Source organism: Branchiostoma floridae, chromosome 10 (genome assembly GCF_000003815.2).
Source record: "Branchiostoma floridae strain S238N-H82 chromosome 10, Bfl_VNyyK, whole genome shotgun sequence".
Lineage (NCBI taxonomy): Eukaryota > Metazoa > Chordata > Leptocardii > Amphioxiformes > Branchiostomatidae > Branchiostoma > Branchiostoma floridae.
Genome location: NC_049988.1, coordinates 18879567 through 18901276, shown reverse-complemented (window position 1 = coordinate 18901276; position 21710 = coordinate 18879567). Strand labels below are relative to the sequence as shown.

Sequence of the window (21710 nt, the reverse complement as noted above, 5' to 3'; positions counted from 1 at the left end):
GACCGCACCACCACGGGATTTGGGGATTCCGTGCAATTGACCGAAGTGTGCGTTTATCCGACGTGCAATTAACTGGCTTCCACTGTATATAATTCAATCTCTACAACTGGATAAAAGGAAAGGATTTACTTCCGGACGTTTCGAGTGACATCCATCACTCTTCTTCAGCGTCATTAGAATGAACTGGCAGAACAATGTATTACAAGTACAGCTAACTAGAAAAACTGTCAATTAACCAACTCCTAAGGATCGTATGCAAATGTCACTCAAATGCAATGTCACTCATGTTTGCATGGTTCCCTATTGGTTAGACAACACCATAGGAAAGTACTACCGACTATTCTGATAAGAAAGGCTGATAAACTTAAGAAGCTTGTAAAAGAAGTTTGAAAAAGAGAAAGTTACTGCACAGCACAAACAAGTGCAACTGGAAGCGTACTCTAGGAGGGAGAACCTTCTTTTCTACAACATATTGGAAGAAAATAATGAAAAGCCTAAGGAAACTGAAAGGCTGTTAACTCAGGTATTGATACATAGCCTGAAGTCACCTGAAGATGTGGTGAAAGCCTCATCAAATTCCAGAGAGTACACCGTCTCGGCCCAGTAAAGATTGGGGAGAATGTTCGGCCCAGACCTATCATAGCAAAGTTTGTTTGGTACAAAGAAAGAGAGAGAGTGAGGCTAGCTGCCAAAAATCTCAAAGATTCAATGATAGGTCTATCTGAAGATTTCCCCAGACAAATCAGAGAAGTTAGAAGGAAGCTTCTCCCTGTCTTGAGAGCGGCACGTAAGGCTCAACCTCCCAAATATGCTATCATGAATGTCGATCAACTCTACATAGATGGAGTACTGTATAAGGGTCCTGAAGCAAGACGCCCTTATGTGACTTAGCTTGTTGAACTGATTTAGAGAGTTTCTTTTTTCTTTTCTAATGAGATTGACATTCTTCTGTATGCGACAGCGCCCCAGAGCCTTGTTTGTATACACATGTGTTGTTGTTTACTTGTTACCACGGATCCCTGTAAGATATGTACACTTATTGATGTCAAATTGTTGTTACGTATACACTATGTCATGCTAGCTTTTCTGGGACAAATAAGAGTTTAGTTATTATATCTTGACAATGTTTATGATTGTATGCTTGTATATGCTATGTACACCAGCCAGAACAGGAGCTTTTATCCTTCAATATATATCGCACTGCACACTTATGCAATTAAGTGCCGTTATAACTGGAACTGAAAGATTCACTTTATGTTTTCATAAACCATTGCTTTGACTAAATCTTTGACTCAGATCGGCTCGTACAACGCCAACGGTTTGTCTAACAATAAAAAGCGACGAGAAGTGTTTGAATGGTTACAAGAAAAATCGTTAGATGTTTTATGTATGCAAGAGACGCACTCGACAGTGAAAGTTGAAGAGACTTGGAGTAACGACTGGGATGGCACGATTATCTTTAACCACGGTACCAGTAATATGCGTGGAGTCATGATATTATTTAGAAAAAACACAAAGTTTGTTGTGCATAATTGTATTAAAGATAATGACGGCCGATTGTTGATACTAGATGTCTCTATTCACGACACACGAGTATGCTTAGTTAACTTGTACGCTCCAAATAATGACGACCCTGCCTTTTTTGAAGACATTGTAAATAAGATCGCAACTTTAGAAGAATGCAGCGAAAATATAATTATCGTAGGCGATTTTAATACCGTCCAAAATACTATGCTTGATAGGGCAGGACGCAATCCAACAGAATATCATCCGCTTGCTCAGCAAAAGATTTTAGACATGGTATTAAAGCTAGACTTAGTTGACGTTTGGCGTTTCAAACATAAAAAAAAACTGTAACATTTACCTGGCGTAGGCGCCACCAAGCGAGCCGTATTGATTATTTTTTGATATCCTTTTCTCTTCTCTCCAATGTTGTCAGTGCAACAGTTGCAGGACGATTGAAATCTGACCATAAACTCATCTGTATTTCTGTTCAAACAGCAACATTCCCTAAAGGTAGAAATTATTGGAAGTTTAATCAAACTTTACTAAAAGATGCTACATTTGTAAAAGAAACCGAGGTATTTATTAGAGAATTTTTTGAGAATAATAATGGGACAAGTGACCCGCTAACAGTGTGGGACACGTTTAAGTGTTGCTTAAGGGGACATACTATCAAATTTGCATCAAATAAATATAAAATGTATTCAAGTAAAGCAGCAGACTTAACTAAGCGGATTAGTGAATTATCTAAGGAATTGGATGAGACAGACACCCCATCGGATACCTTACTAGAAGAAATAAAAACACTTCAAAGTGAACTTGAAAATCTACACGAACGAAAAACTGAACAAACGCACTATGTTCGAAAAGCGGACTGGATGGAATTTTCGGAAATATGTAATAAATTCTTTTTATTGAGTCACAGAAACTATTAAAGAAAGAATGTCACAAATATAACTACTTCTGATGGGGACAATACCCAAGATCCTTTACAAATATTGGCTAAATTAAAGTCTTTTTACTCAACCCTTTATTCATTTAACCCCCCCCCCCCCAAAGCCTTTGGACGAGGAAAATTGTTCTGCTTTTTTTCAAAGTACTGATAACGTTAATAAACATTTAACCTCAGAGCAACAAAACTCCTGTGAAGGTCCCATTACTGAAAAAGAATTGTGGATAGCAATTAATAGCTTTAAGAATGGAAAAGCCCCAGGACTAGATGGGCTGCCAATTGAAATATATAAGGTATTCTTCTCTAGCTTAAAGCAACCTATGCTCCAATCCTTTAACTATGCATATGATAAAGGACAGTTGTCTAACACACAAAGAGTAGGACTAATCACTCTTATTAAAGCAAAACTCAGAAGGACAAGACAAAGACCCGTCCAGACTTACAAATTGGAGGCCCTTATCGCTCTTGTGCTGCGACGTGCGCATCATTTCCAAAGTAATTTCACTGAGATTGAAAAATTGTATAAGTGATTTGATAAATGAGGATCAAACTGGTTTCTTGAAAAACAGATTCATTGGAGAGAATATACGAAGAATTTTAGAATTAATTGAATATTATGACACTAATGAAAAACCAGGACTGATCTTTATAGCCGATTTCGAAAAGGCTTTTGACAGCCTAAGATGGGATTACATGTTCAAGGTTTTGAACTTTTTTGGTTTTGGTGAATCTCTTATTAAATGGGTTTCGGTTTTGTACAAAAACATTTCCAGTAAAGTAATAAATAATGGACATATTTCTGACCCCTTTCCCCTTCTCCGTGGTGTTAGACAGGGGTGTCCCCCTCTCCCCCTACTTATTTATTTGATGTGTAGAATTATTAGCCACAAAAATCAGGACCAACGAACACATAAAAGGACTTAAGATACACACTCTGGAAACCAAGGTCTCACAGTATGCTGATGATTCTAATTTTCCACTGTAACTAGAAGCACAATCTTTATTAGCACTCGTTGAAGATTTAAAGAATTTTTCAATTATTTCTGGTTTAAAACCGAACTTTGACAAATGTATGATTTTAAGGATAGGCTCTTTGAAAAACACATGTTTTCTCTCCCCTGTGATCTACCTATCAAATGGACTAATGGCCCTGTACAGCTTCTAGGGATCACCATTACAGGAAATAACTCAACTTTGGTAGAAAATTACAGAAATAGGCTTAATAAGATAAGTAGAACACTTCAGCCGTGGAAAAATCAATATTTGACACTTTATGGGAAAATCACCTTAGTTAATACTTTAGTAGTTTCACAATTCACTCACTTGTTTGTGACATTACCATCACCTGGAGAGGATTTCTTCCGTATCTATGAAAAAACAATTTTCAACTTTCTTTGGAACGCCAGACCGGAAAAATTGAAACGTAAATTGTTTATAACTCATATGAAAAAGGGGGGTTAAATTTAATACATTTACCTACTTTTAATCAAACTCGCAAAGCTTCATGGTTTCCCCGGATTTTTACTGGAAATTCTTTTTACAAACAAATGCTAAGTGCCTCCAATCCGTTAGTTAACCAGGGACTTTTTCCATTCATGCACCTGTCTACTGATCATATCAATCATCTGTTTACTCATTCATCTGTACTTGTCCCTCCAAACCCTTTCTTTACAGACGTTATTAAAGCATGGTTATCTTTTCAGTTCAAACCTCCGGAAACTGTTCAAGATGTAAAATCACAATTGCTATGGGCCAACTCAAATATCTTAATTGAAAATAAGCCTATAATATGGACTAAACCAATAAAATGTGGAATCTCTTATATAAATGACCTATTAGATACAAAAGGAACGTTCTTATCTTACAACGATTTGGTGGTAAAATTTGGTTATACTATGGATAAGTTGGAGTATAATCAAATACTATCTGCTATACCTAGTACTTGGAAAAAACTTTTAGATAAACAACCTATGATAGGTCCTATATTGCCCACCATAACAAATCACTCATGGTTAAAATCGACAAAAATTAATAAAATTATCTATACGTCATTTCTTCAGAAAGGCAACATAATTTGTAATCCTGATAATATACAAAGATACTGGGAGGATGAATTTGATATGATTATTTCGTGGAAAGATGTATTTAAACTGATCTACAACGTTACAATTTGTCCCAGGTTACGATTCTTTCAGTATAAAATTTTACACAAATTTTTATCCACCAACAAAATGTTATATTTGTGGAAAATTAAAGAGAATCCCATGTGTAAAAACTGTGATGATGAAATAGAAACCGTGAGGCACTTATTTTGGGACTGTCCTAGAATTTGTAAATTTTGGAGGGATATAGAAACATGGTTTAAGAGTACAACAACAGACTTTACGGCTAGATTTCGCAACAGTTATCTTAGGAGATTTATATAAAAATATGAACTTAATTGATAACCTGTTAATTTTGTTAGCAAAACGTTTCATCTTTAAGCAGAGAGGCAAACAACTCTTCTTAAAGCACTTTATTTCATTTGTTAAAATACACTACAAAACAGAATATGTCATAGCTGAAAGAAGAAATAAGCTAGACTACCATTATCTTAAATGGGATTCTTTGTCTTTGGCCTTCTGTGATTAGTCTTTCACATATACTCAAAAGTTATTTATTGTGTTCTTCTGACCTTATTATTGACATATAGCGCTTTGTTTCTCATAGTTTCTTTATTTCAAACACTGTGTGTAACTGACTTAGGTTGAATTTTTTTTTCTCCTGTCATTATTTATATATGTATTAGGTATCTAATTACTGAAAAGCCATATGTTGTGTTTTTTCTCTCCTGTGTTATTGTTGCTTTAGTTGGCTGGTATTATCTTGATTCATATTTGTTTTCTTCTGCTTGTTTGATTATGTTATACTTTTGATTTGGATCCGTGGTGTATGTGTTACCTTCTGTATTCTTTTGGTATGCTTTTCTTTCTTGTAAAATGAACAAGTGGGGCTTAAGTGGGGCCGCGTAGCACAGTGGTATTGTATTCGGCCCGTGATCGAGAGGTCGCCGGTTCGAATCCGCCTACCGTGTTGCCGGTCTTGTGCCCTTGGGAAAGGCACTTTACACGACTTTCCTCACTTTACTCAAGTGAAAAATGAGTCGTCCCTCGGATAGGACGTTAAATGGAGGTCCCGTGTATGGGGAGAGCCACACCCCATGCACGTTAAAGAACCCCCACACGTGCGATGGTGCGGTGTGCGTTGGTGCAAATCCTTCTGTCGGGAGTTGGTGATTCACTTCAAATCACCCGGATGGAGGCCTGGCGAACCTCTGTCTCGTATCAGCCACATGGTGAATTACATCATTCACCCGGACGGGAGACCTGGCGCATCCCCGTCTTGTAATTAGCCTACGAAAGGGTATGTCACCCCGTAAGGGGCGGTATAACCCCGTCGTGTGTAGACATGTGCGAACATGTCTACATTTGATCACGTCGACCGATGATGAAAATGAACAAAAATAAATAAAAAAAAAACTTAAGAAGCTGAATCGAAGGCAAAGTTATGCATGACGCTGTAATTTTTCGCTAGCTAATAGTGCCATGCAGCTTCGCTACGGCGCGCGTATTTAATAAACCTAGTCCACGCACAAAGCTGTCATTTTCATTGAAACTTGTACATATTCATTTCTTGGTTTGCGAAAAAATAGCATTTTAGAAAGAACGATACTAAAGTTGCATTTCCATAGAGATATATATGAAGTATTAGAGATATACATGAAGTATTATCTACCTGCTTGTATCGAATATTGACATATGGAAAAAATAAGACATTTGACAAGAATATGCTAAGGAAATGAAGAAGTGTTTTTAGTTTGTGTAACGGTTGTATTTTGTATTCAATTTGTACACTTTTGTATTGTAGTATCCATTGTCATTGACCTTGTGCAGTGTCATAGTCTGCATAGACTGACAGTAGTAGTAGTAGTAGTAGTAGTAGTAGTAGGCGATGCTGTTAACGATTTCTCTATTGTTTATATGGCCTCTTCCACTTAACTGCAGTCACTGAGCGACCTGGCAATTAATTGAAAACTTAGATTACTGTGACCCTTGTTTAACAATACGATGTAAACAATTTTATTGATTTTGAAGAAAAAAAAATATTTTAAAAATCGTTGATCGATCTGGCAAATGTTTGGTCACTTAGCGGTCACAGTGAAGTGACCACCTGTCATAGAGGGCGGAATAAGTGATGATATTGACGTCATGCGTGTAAGTGTATGTAACGTTAACCGATTGTGCAAGAAATAAACGCATTTCTAAAATGAAAATTAAGTTTACCTCGTTTCTTTGATGGTTTTTTTCGTTATGGTGACTACAAAAATCCGGAAACACAGACACACGCACACAGAGAAACATCCAAAATAATATATCCATTTCCATGGAGATAACAAGGCTGTTGAGGCCCCCATGCAGGACCCCATTAACTACATCCAAAAGGGATATAAATGAAACGTCCCGCGTAACCTTGTGAGACTGGAGCTAGGCTGAGTGACCTTGAGGCTATAACAAGCGTCAGAATCTGGAGTAAGGCTGACCATAAAGTCAAAACAGGACCGGCTTCAGCTACGGTTTGTTGTTTCGCTTCTATTCCTTTTCGGTAGTGATTTTTTTAAGAGTTCGGCTCCTCCAAGTACGAAATTCACCATCAAGGGATCTAGATACAACCAGGGGCCCACTGCAGGGTTTATCCTGGTCCATTTTCAGGAACGTCAAGTTCTGGTGAGTCGAGTCGTTCTATCACTACAATATTGCAGCTGCTGCACGCTCCATAAGGTATCCAACGCCACGTCACCTCCTACCAGGATCAATATGTCCAGTATGACTCATGTAAGGGTGGGGATTACTCAATTAAGAGACTCTGTTATGCCTTTTACTGTGAGACGTGGCGAACTGTTTATCTCACGCTTTATCCTACATGTATACATGTAGCTGTGCGCTAGAGTCCAAGAGTATGTCCCGTGGCCTACAATGTATCGAGTGTGACTGCTGCTAGTAATACTTGAGTGTTTCAATTGCAAAATGATTTTAAGCAATGGGCTTTTATACAGACGTCCTTTGGTGGGCCCACTTTTTTATACGCTTGGTTGGAAATCTGATAGGCCAAGATTCATTCAGTGATTGTCCCGGAGTGTCCTTGAACTTAGTAAGAAACACGAGAAAGGGAGGGGGACAAGTAGATGTGTAATGCATGAGTGGTTAGTAGCACAATGGCTGCTGAATGAGTCCTGAACCGCCACAGGGAAAATTTGTTTATTTTATACGAGTGTGTGGTTTCTGTAGATTTAAGGGTTCCAGGTCACATTCTGATGTTAAATACTTCGGCCCTTTGTCAACTTGGCCAGTGGCAATCAGACTGATTAAACTCAACACCTGATCAACGCTCGACTCAACATTCTAACCGCAATCCTATCTCTGCCCTAACTCATAACACTACCCTAACCTAACTCCAGGATTCGAACTCATGACTTCTGGGTTCAGAGGCAGGGTCTGGCCAACCACTGGACTACACATTCTACCGCTAAGATCACCCTATATTACGTTACATAATTTAAGGTGAGAATAACCGTTTCCCTTTTCTGTTCCACAGAATGCCAAACAGGGTGGACAGAAGGACTGTCGTGACCTTGCTCTGAACCGGAAATAATTTGAGCCAAAACGTCACAGCAAGTCATATTGATTACTCAAACAGCAAGATGCAGGTATTGGATTAAACAAATTTTACTTTGTATTATTGTATAGCCAAATTACAGGGTGGACAGAAAGACTGTCGTGACCTTGCAGCAAATAGACAAGAACCCTAGGCCATCGAAGGAGCATACTGTAAATGCATTTAAGTTCGAGGGGATTTAATTTCGCGGTAGCGGGAAAAGGGACTTTTCGCGGTGGTTTTAATTTCGCGGTAGCACCATGCACTGTAGTATCTTAATGCCAAGGAAAAATGTTCGCGGTGGTTTTAAATTCGCGGTGAAATGGCCGACGCGAAAAACGCGAACATAAATCCACCGCGAACATTTCTGCATTTACAGTATGACAAGCACGAGCTCGAGTACTAGTATCTACTAGTATCTGTTTTTCAAGGGCTGCCCCATTCCACCAGGGCGACAAACTCACGCTCAACGAATTTCGTAGATTAAAGAGGAGTCTTTTTACGCTTTGTGCATATTATTTTCCGTGAAATTATATGTATATATATATATGCTTTTGATAAGTTGTGTTCCACAATTCCAGGGCCCGTCGGTTTTCACCAAGTTCTTCAAGGCTGTCAGAAGAATATGTGCACTGCTTCTGATGACTCATCTAGTGATTCCTGTGCAGGGAGAACCCGTTGTAGCGTGTGGCAGCGTGGGGGAGAGCCTCGCATGTACATGCCGGTTTCGGTACGTAACAGTGCATATTGACCATATGTTAATTCAGACTGAGTATTCCAAGAAATCTACAGAAATCGACGATCACTGATAAACATTTTGTATTTCTGCTAACGATAGAGGAGATAAGGCAGAAGAAAGGGAAGATGACAGTTGATTAATGACCTGCCAAGTACATGTGGGAAGAATTTGTTTAGTTTACGTCAGCACCCAGCTAGGAGATAAAAAGAAGGAACTCCAGGGATCAGGGGTTCAGTTCAGAGAGTTGGGACACAGAGACAGAGAGGATGTGATAGCGAAGAATAAAGATCGTTTCTCAGCCACGGCAACCAGTGAGTGTCTGTCGTCATTTTCAACGGAGTTCTAGCTCCTATTTCGACTTCTCTACAGGTACGTCTCCTGCAGGCTTGGCGACCTGACTGAAGTGCCAACCGGTATGCGAGACGACGTCATCACCCTAGAACTCTGGGGGAACAAGATCACGTCCATCCCGAAAACGGCGTTTGTTAATCTTACCCGGTTGTACAGCATAGATCTTTCTCGTAACAAGATCTCATCTGTTGAGGTCGGCGCTTTCGATTGGCAAGCCGATTCTCTTTACCAACTTTCTTTAAATAACAACGAGTTAGAGACTTTGCCAGTTGGTGTCTTTCGAAACCTTTCAAAATTCAGTTTCTTAGACCTCGACGACAACTTGATATCATCCTTGAGCGTTGGGCTCTTTCGGGGGTTGCCAGAACTATTGTCCATTAGTCTCAATGGGAATAGGATTGCCTCTTTGCCTGTGGGTATCTTCGCGGACTTGCCATCATTGAGTGAAGTAAAGTTGGCCAGGAATAAGATAAAGAACATCGTCAACATTCTGCCTGCCCTACCATCCGAACTTTCGTCTTTGGATTTAAAAGGTAACGGTTTAGGGAATCTAAGAGCCGCTGTGTTCAGCGGGATGCCCAAACTCGAGTCGCTTGAACTCGAAGCAAATGAGATGGATTCTCTTCCGAAAAACCTTTTCCTTGGCCTCGACAAGTTGAGTGTTCTACGTCTTGACCACAACATGTTCGTGGAGCTCAACCGGAGCAGCTTCGGTAGCCACCCTTTACTGAAGCGTCTCAGTTTTGCTAACAATTCCATCGTAAGAATTGAGCAAGGATTTTTCAGCACATATCCGAAGTTGAGGGAAATAAATCTTTCGACTAACGATCTTTCATTTCTACCTCCGGGGACATTCGATAACCTTACTTCTCTCAGATACCTTCATCTGGAAGGCAATAAATTAGACAATCTCAATGCCAACATCTTCAGAGACCTGGAAGACCTCCGGTATTTATATCTACAAGAAAACGGCATCAAAAACCTGCCTTCTACCATTTTCTATGGTTTGAGAAACCTCATAATTCTATACCTCGACAGCAACGAGCTCTCGGTGATTGAGAACGGCACTTTTAGCAACCTCCCAAAGATAGAATATATCTTTCTGGAAAAGAACCCGCTCGTGAACATCACCTGCGACGTGCTCCCTTCCCAGAACGTATCGAAGAAGTTGTGGGGAATCGGCGTTGACTGCACGTGCGAGTGGAAACCCGTGTACGATTGTCCAGAGTTTTCCTGGTTCGATTCCATCGGGACATGTGTGAGACCAATCCGATTGATTGGCGATTCGCTGGATGAGGTGCCAAAAGATGCCCTGACTTGCGTCGCTACTAGAATGGTTGGCCTCAACCCTATAGGCATGGTTGTTTTTTGTCTAATATCCTTGTATGTCACGTTGAATGGCTAGGCAAGTGAACACAAGATCAAGAGATCACGAGTTCGAGTCCCGTGTTTGTTGCTACCGACTACGTTTATGAATGTTAGAATTCAAATATAATTCAATCTCTACAACTGGATAAAAGGAAAGGATTTACTTCCGGACGTTTCGAGTGACATCCATCACTCTTCTTCAGCGTCACTAGACTGAACTAGCAGAACAATGTATCACAAGTACAGCTAAATATAAAAACTGTCAATTAACCAACTCCTAAGGATCGCATGCAAATGTCACTCAAACGTAATTTCACTCATGTTTGCATGATTCCCTATTGGTTAGACAGTACCATAGGAGAAGTACTTCTACCGACTATTCTGATAAGAAAGGCTGATAAACCTAAGAAGATGAGGGCAAAGCTAAGCATGACGCTGTGATTTGTCGCTAGCTAGTAGTACACTAGTGCAGTGCAGCTTCGCTACGGCTGGCGTATTTAATAAACCTAGTCCACGCACAAAGCTGTCATTTTGATTGAAACTTGTAAATAGTCATTTCTTGGTTTGTGAAAAAATAGCATTTTAGGAAGAACGATACTAAAGTTGCATTTTCACAGAGATATATATGAAGTATTAGAGATATATATGAAGTATTATCTACTTGCTTGGATCGACTACTGACATATGGAAAAAATAAGACATTTGACAAAATGCCAAGGAAGTAAAGAAGTGTATCTAGTTTGCAACATGTGTAACGGCTGTATTTTGATTTCAATTTGTACACACTTTTTGTATTGTAGTATCCATTGTCACTGTCCTTGCGTAATGTCTATAGTCTGCATAAACTGACAATAGTAGTAGTAGTAGTAGTAGTAGTAGTAGTAGGCGATGCTGTTAATGATTGCTCTGTTGTTTGTATGGCCTCTTCCACTAGACTGCGATCACTCAGCGACCTTACAGTGACCAAAATCAGATTTCTGTGACCCTTGGTTAACAATATGATGTGGATGTAAACAATTTCATTGACTTTAGAGAAACAAAACGTATAAACAATCTTTTAGCGAGGTGGCCACCTGTCAGAAAGGGCGGAATAAGTAATGCTGTTGATGTCATGCGTGTAAACGTATGTAACGTTAACCTATTGTGCAAGAAATAAACGCATTTCTAAAATGAAAATTAAGTTTACCTCGTTTCTTTGATGTTTCTTTGGTTATGGTGACTACAGAAATCCGGAAACACAGACACACACGCACACACAGAAACATCCAAAACAAGAGTTCGTAGACCTCAGGCCTGCATGAAATGTATTGGGTTTCTGTAGACCTATTGTGTATTTTTGCCTTTTTGTCTGTGGTACGTGGTTGGAAAAATGAGCTTTTTACCGTGTTGGTTGTGCACCATGCAAAAGTCTGACTCTGAAATTCCATTTTCTGAATTTGTAAGTTTGGACATGGATGAACATTACTTATTTTGGATTTCTTAAGTATGTAACCAACCACAGTACTTTGAAGTTGTTGAGACGCTACCTTTTTTTGTCTCAGATGGCCCATGCACACGTAGTTACTCTGTCACATGATATACTAATATCTTCCTATTTCAATGTACTGACCTAATGCAGCTGCTAAGTCTCCTTGGTTTGTGTTCTTCCAATGATATTCATTAAAGATTTATTTCTGGGGTGTTATTCACTTGACATCGGAATGTTACTCGCATAATTTGACCAATGATACTTTTATCTGTAGTTCCATAGACATTAGACAATATGAATAGTGGTAGCCCCCATGCAGCAGCAACAGTTAGTCCCCAGGGTGGTATGATATTTTCATTCAATCCATCCAACCCAAACCTAAATCTCCTGTAGTATCTAAGCCAAATTTAACAGCACAATTTACTATGAAAAATGTCCTTGTCAATCCCATTTATAGATGGCAAGCTGCTGGCAATGGAAGCTTTGAAAAGTTCAGAAGCTGTTGTAGTCAGAGCAAACACCCAGCAAACATCCCCGCAAACCAATGAGCAGTTGCTTAGAAGGGGAATTTCATCATATATTTGCCGCGACAAAATGCAACAAACGATACTGAATTCAAAACAGAACAAAGCTAAGCCTCCACCACTTAACCCTGCCTGTACCATAGATTAAGCAGGCCCAAAAACCAAGCGAATATGACTAGCCCAAAACAACAAATTACCTGTATACAGTATGGAAATGGCATTACCAAAGAAACAAAAAGAAACACAGGACAAATCATACACATACCTTTCTCTTATGCCCACACTCTATACAGTTCTCCTCCACATTAGAAAATTGCATCTTCTTCTGTTTAAGTTCAAGTTCAACCATGATTGCCAACAGGGTAAAGGAACTTGTACCGGAACTTAAAACTCAGTACTATACAGCTCTAGAAACACCACAAGGAGTAATAAGCAAACTCCAATTATACCTGACCAACAGATATATAATCTGGCACACTCCCGTCATCTGGCAAACTGTCAGTGCCACTAAGTAACCTGATACATTGAAGGTGGCCCAGGCCAGATGATGGTTCTACACCCAACCATAATCTGTTTTTAAAACCAAGCAGATATTGGGAGGATGCCCCAACCACACTAAAACAGGGTCAACCTATACAGTATCAAGTTCAAGCACTAGGAGGCCCAAAATCAAACCTGACCACCAGGACACCACAAACAACTCACGTACCAAATGGCAACACAATGGCACCTTGCGTTCCGGAGATACAGCGCACGCCCCGTGCCCGCACAAAAGGTAACCTAAAATGTCAAGTTCAAGCACCAAGGGCGCCAAAATCAAAATTGAGCATTATTCAGCCACCGCCGACACATGTGCCAAATATCATCGCGCCAGCACCAGCCGTTCAGAAGATATAACTCCGGAAACACCCCTCCCGGACACAAAATTCGACCTGCCGGGTCAAGTTCAAACGCGACAAGGCCCAAAGTCAATCCTAGGCAACAGGCAACAACCCCCCACCCATGCACCAAAAATCGTCGCAATCGTGCGTATCGTTCCGGACACACAGCGCCAAAAGTGCCCCAAAAACACCAAAAATGCCACCTTCAATGTCAAGGTCAAGCGCCAGGAGGCCCAAAATCACACCTGAGTGTCAGGCTACCACCCCCAACCCACGTACCAAAAATCGTCGTGCTCGCACCATCCGTTCACGAGATACAGCGCCCTACATCCCCGGCTACCGAAAAGTTTCCACCAGCATCAAAACCATACCTGCATACATGCAGGTAATAATATATCCATTTCCATGGACGTAACAAGGCTGTTGAGGCCCCCATGCAGGACCCCATTAACTACATCCAAAAGGGATATAAATGAAACGTCCCGCGTAACCTTGTGAGACTGGAGCTAGGCTGAGTGACCTTGAGGCTATAACAAGCGTCAGAATCTGGAGTAAGGCTGACCATAAAGTCAAAACAGGACCGGCTTCAGCTACGGTTTGTTGTTTCGCTTCCATTCCTTTTCGGTAGTGATTTTTTTAAGAGTTCGGCTCCTCCAAGTACGAAATTCACCATCAAGGGATCTAGATACCATCAGGGGCCCACTGCAGGGTTTATCCTGGTCCATTTTCAGGAACGTCAAGTTCTGGTGAGTCGAGTCGTTCTATCACTACAATATTGCAGCTGCTGCACGCTCCATAAGGTATCCAACGTCACGGTACCTCCTACCAGGATCAATATGTCCAGTATGACTCATGTAAGGGTGGGGATTACTCAGTTAAGAGACTCTATGCCTTTTACTGTGAGACATGACGAACTGTTTATCTCACGGTTTATCCTAGCTGTCCGCTGGAGTCCAAGAGTATGTCCCGTGGCCCATAATTTATCGAGTGTGACTGCTGCTAGTAATACTTGAGTGTTGCAAAGTGATTTTAAGCAAGGAGCTTTTATACACTCAGACGTCCTTTGGTGGCCCCCTCAGTTTTTATACGCTTGGCTGGAAATCTAATAGGCCAAGATTCATTCAGTGATTGTCCCGGAGTGTCCTTGAACTTAGTAAGAAAGCACGAGAAAGGGAGGGAGACAAGTAGATGTGTAATGCATGAGTGTTTAGTAGCACAATGGCTGCTGAATGAGTCCTGAACCGCCACAGGGAAAATTTGTTTATTTTATACGAGTGTGTGGTTTCTATAGATTTAAGGGTTCCGGGTCACATTCTGATGTTAAATACTTCGGCCCTTTGTCAACTTGGCCAGTGGCAATCAGACTGGTTAAGCTCAACACCTGATCAACGCTCGACTCAACATTCTAACCGTAATCCTATCTCTACCCTAACTCATAACCCTGCCCTACCCTACTCTCCAAGCAGAGGTTAGGCTCCGGCCAACACACAGCAAGATACAGTACAAAATAGAAAGCCCGATAAAAACGACTAAAAACATTTTAAAAACAGCCGAAGCCTAAACTCTGCTTGGAGATTAACCCTAACCCTAACTCCAGGATTCGAACTCATGACTTCTAGGTTCAGAGGCAGGATCGCTAGGATCCCAAATTACGTTACATAATTTAAGGCGAGAATAACCGTTTCCCTTTTCTGTTCCACAGAATGCCAAACAGGGTGGAAAGAAGGACTGTCGTGACCTTGCTCTGAACCAGAAATAATTTGAGCCAAAACATCACAGCAAGTTATCTTAATTAGTCAAACGAGCGAGCAAGATGCAGGTATTAGATTAAACAAATTTTACTATGTATTAATGTATAAACAAATTACAGGGTGGACAGAAAGACTGTCGTGACCTTTCAGCAAATAGACAAGAATCTAGAGGCCATCGAAGGAGCATATGACAAGCACGAGCTCGAGTATCCATCTGTTTTTCAAGTGCTGCCCCATTCCACCAGGGCGACGAACTCACGCTCAACGAATTTCGTAGATTAAAACAAAAGGAGTCCTTTTACGCTTTGTGCATATTGTTTGCCGTTAAATTATACATATGCTATTGATGAGTTGTGTTCCACAATTCCAGGGCCCGTCGGTTTTCACCAAGTTCTTCAAGGCTGTCAGAAGAATATGTGCACTGCTTCTGATGACTCATCTAGTGATTCCTGTGCAGGGAGAACCCGTTGTAGCGTGTGGCAGCGCGGGGGAGAGCCTCGCATGTACATGCCGGTTTCGGTACGTAACAGAGTGCATATTGACCATATGTTAATTCAGACTGAGTATTCCAAGAAATCTACAGAAATCGACGATCACTGATAAACATTTTGTATTTCTGCTAACGATAAAGGGGATAAGAGAGAAGAAAGGGAAAATGACAGCTAATTAATGACCTTTCAAGTAAATGTGGTAGGAATGTGTTTTGCTTACGTCAGCACCCAGCTAGGAGATAAAAAGAAGGAACGCCAGGGATCAGGGGTTCAGTTCAGAGAGTTGGGACGCAGAGACAGAGAGGATGTAATAGAGAAGAATAAAGATCGTTTCTCAGCCACGGCAACCAGTGAGTGTCTGTCGTCATTTTCAACAGAGTTCTAGCTCCCATTTCGACTTCTCTACAGGTACGTCTCCTGCAGGCTTGGTGACCTGACTGAAGTACCAACCGGTATGCGAGACGACACCATCACCCTAGAACTCTGGGGGAACAAGATCACGTCCATCCCGAAAACGGCGTTTGTTAATCTTACCCGGTTGTACAGCATAGATCTTTCTCGTAACAAGATCTCGTCTGTTGAGGTCGGCGCTTTCGATTGGCAAGCCGATTCTCTTTACCAACTTTCTTTAAATAACAACGAGTTAGAGACTTTGTCGGTTGGCGTCTTTCGAAACCTTTCAAAATTCAGTTTCTTAGACCTCGACGACAACTCGATATCATCCTTGAGCGTTGGGCTCTTTCGGGGGTTGCCAAAACTAGTGTCCATTAGTCTCAATGGGAACAGGATTTCATCTTTACCCGTGGGTATTTTCGCGGACTTGCCATTGAGTGAACTAAAATTGGCCAGGAATAAAATAAAGAACATCGACAACATTCTGCCTGCCCTACCATCCGAACTTTCGTCTTTGGATTTAAAAGGTAACGGTTTAGGGAATCTAAGAGCCGCTGTGTTCAGCGAGTTGCCCAAACTCGAGTCCCTTAAACTTGAAGCAAATGAGATGGATTCTCTTCCGAAAAACCTTTTCCTTGGCCTCGACAAGTTGAGTGTTCTACGTCTTGACCACAACATGTTCGTGGAGCTCAACCGGAGCAGCTTCGGTAGCCACCCTTTACTGAAACGCCTCAGTTTTGCTAACAATTCCATCGTAAGAATTGAGCAAGGATTTTTCAGCACATATCCGAAGTTGAGGGAAATAAATCTTTCGACTAACGATCTTTCATTTCTACCTCCGGGGACATTCGATAACCTTACTTCTCTCAGATACCTTCATCTGGAAGGCAATAAACTAGACAATCTCAATGCCAACATCTTCAGAGACCTGGAAGACCTCCGGTATTTATATCTACAAGAAAACGGCATCAAAAACCTGCCTTCTACCATTTTCTATGGTTTGAGAAACCTCATAATTCTATACCTCGACAGCAACGACCTTACTCTGATCGAGAACGGCACTTTTAGCGACCTCCCAAAGATAGAATATATCTTTCTGGAAATGAACCCGCTCGTGAACATCACCTGCGGTGTGCTCCCTTCCCAGAACGTATCCAAGAAGTTGTGGGAAATCGGCGTTGACTGCACGTGCGAGTGGAAACCCGTGTACGATTGTCCAGAGTTTTCCTGGTTCGATTCCATCGTGACATGTGTGAGACCAATCCGATTGATTGGCGATTCGCTGGATGAGGTGCCAAAAGATGCCCTGACTTGTGACGCTACTAGAATGGTTGGCCTCAGCCCTATAGGCATGGTTGTTTTTTGTCTAACATCCTTGTATGTCACGTTGAATGGCTAGGCAAGTGGACACAAGATCAAGAGATCACGGGTTCGAGTCCAGTGTTTGTTGCTACCGACTACGTTTATGAAGGTTAGACATCCAGGTAAACAATATTCAAATATAATGCAATCTCTACAACTAGATAAAAGGAAAGGATTTACTTCCGGACGTTTCGAGTGACATCCATCACTCTTCTTCAGCGTCACTACACTGAACTGGCAGAACTATTCAATACAAGTACAGCTAACTAGACAAATATGATTGAACATGTCAATTCACTAACTCCTAAGGATCGATGAAAATGTCACTCAAATGTAAATCATGTTTGCATAGTTCCCTATGGTTAGACAATTTGAAAGTTTTTGTACCGATTATTCTGATAAGAAAGGCTGATAAACCTAAGAAGCTGAGGACAAAGTGTGACGGTGTAATTTTTCGCTAGCTAGTAGTGCACTAGTGCAATGCAGTTTCGCTGTGGCGCGTGTATTATGATAGAAGAAGATCTAGACATTTATTGTCCATTACTGCCTCTGGGCTAAGCACGTACAGGTTCCTTTGGGTACAAATAAACGTCTTATATGCTCCAGTACATTCGACTTCCTCCCGCTTCTTGGTAATTGCATAAATGTAGCTATCTGTATTATTAAATCGTTGACCGTACCTGTCAAATCTCAGTGGTCACGGCGTGGTCGCTGACAGTGAGTAATATATGTATAGTTATTGATATTGATGTAACGCTTGTAACTGCTTGTGCAAGGAATAAACGATTTTTTTTCTATACAGAGTTTATCTTTTATAGTAAAAAGTCCAGTTTCCAGTTGTAGATTATACTGCATGTATAGTATAAGTAATAATGTTTCATATCAGGACTGTACAACCTGGTGAGTAGCAAACATATTATTGGGATCAGAAATCCGTGGCAATCCCTAAACTCAAAGGTCTCCATATATGTGTCATTGTGTGTATAAATTGTTGTGTGTATAGCTTGTGTTCTTATGTTTGTATGGCTTCTTCTATGGGTTGCATACCTCAAATAAAGACATTTAAAAAACATTTCAGTCGTGGATTGCCCCAAGACAGTATACAATGTACTATGGAATCGGAGTCTCTCCTCGAACAGACCGGAACTGGGATCTGTCCTGTAATCTCCAGGCAGATCCTATAATGGCATAAGGTAGTACTAAACTGGCCAAGGAGTGTAGTCAGCCAAGAGGTGTCCATTCGCTACCTCGGTAGCAAAATACACTCTTAGGCCGCCTTCACGCCTCTGCCAGCTTTTGATACTATCTTACGCTACCGATGGATCTGCTTGGAGATTACTGTCCTGGACAATCCCCAGTTCTAATAGGACAGGGGTAGGTTTAATTATGGTTTGGGTTAAACTAACTCTTCTATCCCAACCAATCACGATTCCGATCAGAAATGTAGGAATCAGATCACAAATTTATTCAGCCATATCACTTATCTATTACACTTATGATACTTAATGATATATTCCATTTATCTATTACATGTATCAATCATCAATCAAGAATTACCTGCATTCAATATTCATTTAACAGTCGTCCACTCCTTGTTTGTCATCTATTGAGCAAATTTTCCTAATTAAGTACTAGCACAATTTCTGTGCAGTTTTGGTTACTTCTTTTGTTTGTTACATTTAACGTACGGTAGCAACATCAAGCATTGTATAGTAAGTATACGTAGCACTAGAAGTGACATTACCATGTCAGTTGCTTATAAAGAGGTTAGACAACAACAGCAGAACAGCCAAAGCGATCCAGTTCGTACCAGGAAAGCCAGCACCGGAACACCATCCCCAACGATCCGGCGAGGTATAATTCAGCGGCACGCGCCAGACCCATATAGGGGACAGACAGACCACGTTGTACCCAAACCAGCCGAACTCGGGGCAATCGTAAAGCGGTTCTATGTCACATGTACACGACACAGTGAACATTTCTAGCGACGCCGACATGCCCTTAGACGGAATCATTCCACAACTTACATTCTTCAGCGGATTGTACTGCAGATAGATCGTATTTATATTAGGAAGGTTGTCGAATGTACCGTTTTCAATTTCGGTAAGAGCATTGTAGTGGAGACCCAGGGTCTTAAGTTTTGGCAGGTTTGATTCGCTAAAGATGCCAGAAGGAAGACTTTTCAGGTTGTTTTCTTGAAGTTCAAGTGTTCGGATACTCTGAAGGTCCCTGAAGATGTTAGGATCATCCAGACTTTCGAATTTGTTATCGTTTAATAGAAGTTCTTCAAGCCTAGAAAGGTTGGCAAATACACCAGGAGGTAAGGAAGCTAGATTGTTCGACTTGAGCTGGATGTATGCTAGCCTTCGGAATCTGTTAAAAAATCCAGCCTCTATTGTTTTGATTTTGTTGTCGTTGAAACGGAGGATTGCCAGAGAAGAATATTCATGCGTGCCAAACATGTTGTTCTTTAGCTCCACCAAGTCGTTCTCGTCAAAATAGAGAGAGCCAAGAAATTCAAGACCAACAAAAGCATCGGGGGACACAACTGAGATGTTACAAGACTTCAGATTAAGAGACGAAAGTGTCGGGAACCTGTTGAACGCTGCTGGTCCTATGTTTCCGAGATTGTTACCGCTCAGATCTATTGATCCTACACGGGACGGCAGCGCAGGCAAGATGCTGTCCAACCTCCTTATACGGTTTCTGGGTAGTTCGACCGCATATAGTGACGGTAAGTCAGAAAAGGTATCAACGTGAAAACTAGAAATTCTGTTTCCATCAAAGAAAATCTGGAGTAGACTTGACAATCCACGAAAGACCTCGGAACTTACGGTCGATATCTTGTTGTCCTTAAGATACAGGTATACTAGAGATGTCAGATTTCTTAATATTCCGTCTTCCAAACTCACTAGCTCATTGTTGTTCAAGTCAAGTTTTCTTAGGCTTCCGCCTAAGCCATCAAACGCCCCAACCTCTATAGAAGCAATCTCATTATTTGAAAGGTCAAGAGTAGTTACTTCGGGCAGACCATCGAAGACTAATGCCGGAAGTGACGTAATCTTGTTTCCGGAGAGTTCCAGGGTGCCGGTGTCGGGTGGAATGTCAGTCGGTACGTCCGTCAAGTCGGCGTCTTCACAGGAGACGCGTCCGGACCTGCAGCTGCAGACGGGGCTGCCATCCCCCACACTGTCACAGGCGAGCGGCCGCTGCCCTTGGACGGTGGTTACAACTGCTGGGACGGTCAGCAGAACCCACAAGATGTGCATGGTCTTGAAGGAGGACTTGGTGATTCTTTCAGGGATCTGAAAATTAAGTAGACAAACCATCAGAATGATGAGAAAAGTAAAATTACAATTGCTGTGGTGGTAAGCAAAACACACAAGATGTGCATAGTCTTGAAAGAGGACTTGGTCATTCCTTCGTTTCCCTGAAATTTATTTAGGCGTAAAGAACGACAGAATGATGAGTAAAGCATAATCTATTTTTATAACAAGCAAAAAATGAATGTCATTTCTCTTGCACGATACAGAGACAGGATACATGACTGTGTATACGTGATACACAGTAGTGCTGTGCTGAAGTAAGCCGCTTTATTAATTGGGCACCACATGATAGGTATACAATCAGTAACATGAACATCTACTCTGGTGTAAGCTGCTCTATTTTTTCAACTACGTATCCCTTTAATATTCATGGCAAAAGAACGGGTGATTTGTTACTGTGGAAGTGGCCAAACATGTTCATACTGAGAAAGTTTACACAAATTACAGTGGTGGCACAAGCGACTGAAGCTCTGTCAAGCATTTACTTTGAAAATTGTGATAGAGTGACGCCAGACTTGCTACATTACGCCACTGAGAGAGATGTTTTAGGATGGCGACGAGACTACTCCAAACAAGATTCCGTATCAAATTAAAGCTGAATCATCATTGCATGACCAATACAGCCTGGCCTAAATTGGTTCGTCTCCCTGCATGACAGGAATATTGATGAAAACGTTGTCGTCACTAATCAAATATCTATGTGAGGCCGGCCATGGGAGCTCCGCCGAGCGATCTTGTATGTGGATAACCAAGTAACTTTGATTAAGCCGGCTTTACAAATCAAGAATTTAGCTCGGCCGAGTTGTCAGCGAGCTCTAAATTACGAGGAGGCATGACCATGATGCCCAAGAACAAATGGCAGAGTTTCTTCGTCGGCATCAGGGTCATACCTCCTCGTAATTTAGAGCTC

General features: G+C 41.2%; 3 protein-coding genes across 3 annotated transcripts in view; 2 read left to right on the top strand and 1 right to left on the bottom strand.

Moving 5' to 3' along the window:
- The first annotated feature begins 7016 nt into the window (after window positions 1-7016).
- On the top strand, window positions 7017-15236 carry LOC118425047 (leucine-rich repeat-containing protein 15-like). The gene is made up of 5 exons (XM_035833862.1): window positions 7017-7218; window positions 8087-8198; window positions 8728-8876; window positions 9255-10494; window positions 15180-15236. The coding sequence occupies exons 2-5, from the start codon at window positions 8193-8195 to the stop codon at window positions 15234-15236; spliced, it is 1452 nt and encodes a 483-aa protein (XP_035689755.1). The 5' UTR covers window positions 7017-7218; window positions 8087-8192.
- Window positions 15179-20026, top strand: LOC118425046 (insulin-like growth factor-binding protein complex acid labile subunit). The gene is made up of 5 exons (XM_035833861.1): window positions 15179-15296; window positions 15599-15747; window positions 16128-16866; window positions 17260-17364; window positions 19949-20026. Exons 1-5 carry the CDS (start codon window positions 15291-15293, stop codon window positions 20024-20026), a joined length of 1077 nt encoding a protein of 358 aa, XP_035689754.1. The 5' UTR covers window positions 15179-15290.
- A 79-nt stretch (window positions 20027-20105) lies between these two features.
- LOC118425044 (decorin-like) overlaps window positions 20106-21710 on the bottom strand; it is a 4917-nt gene continuing 3312 nt past the window's right edge. Inside the window, exons 2-3 of the mRNA XM_035833860.1 lie at window positions 20495-20779; window positions 20106-20180 (exon numbers count right to left, since the gene is read on the bottom strand). Coding sequence (XP_035689753.1) covers window positions 20106-20180; window positions 20495-20779 — 360 coding nt within the window. The remainder of the gene's footprint in view (window positions 20181-20494; window positions 20780-21710) is intronic.

Coding starts and splice junctions, on each gene's coding strand:
- LOC118425046 (XM_035833861.1), top strand. Junction 15,748..16,127: donor GCATGTACATGCCGGTTTCG/GTACGTAACAGA, acceptor ACTTCTCTACAG/GTACGTCTCCTGCAGGCTTG. Junction 16,867..17,259: donor GTTTTGCTAACAATTCCATC/GTAAGAATTGAG, acceptor CTCCCTTCCCAG/AACGTATCCAAGAAGTTGTG.
- LOC118425047 (XM_035833862.1), top strand. Junction 8,877..9,254: donor GCATGTACATGCCGGTTTCG/GTACGTAACAGT, acceptor ACTTCTCTACAG/GTACGTCTCCTGCAGGCTTG. Junction 10,495..15,179: donor TCGATTCCATCGGGACATGT/GTGAGACCAATC, acceptor TCTGTTCCACAG/AATGCCAAACAGGGTGGAAA.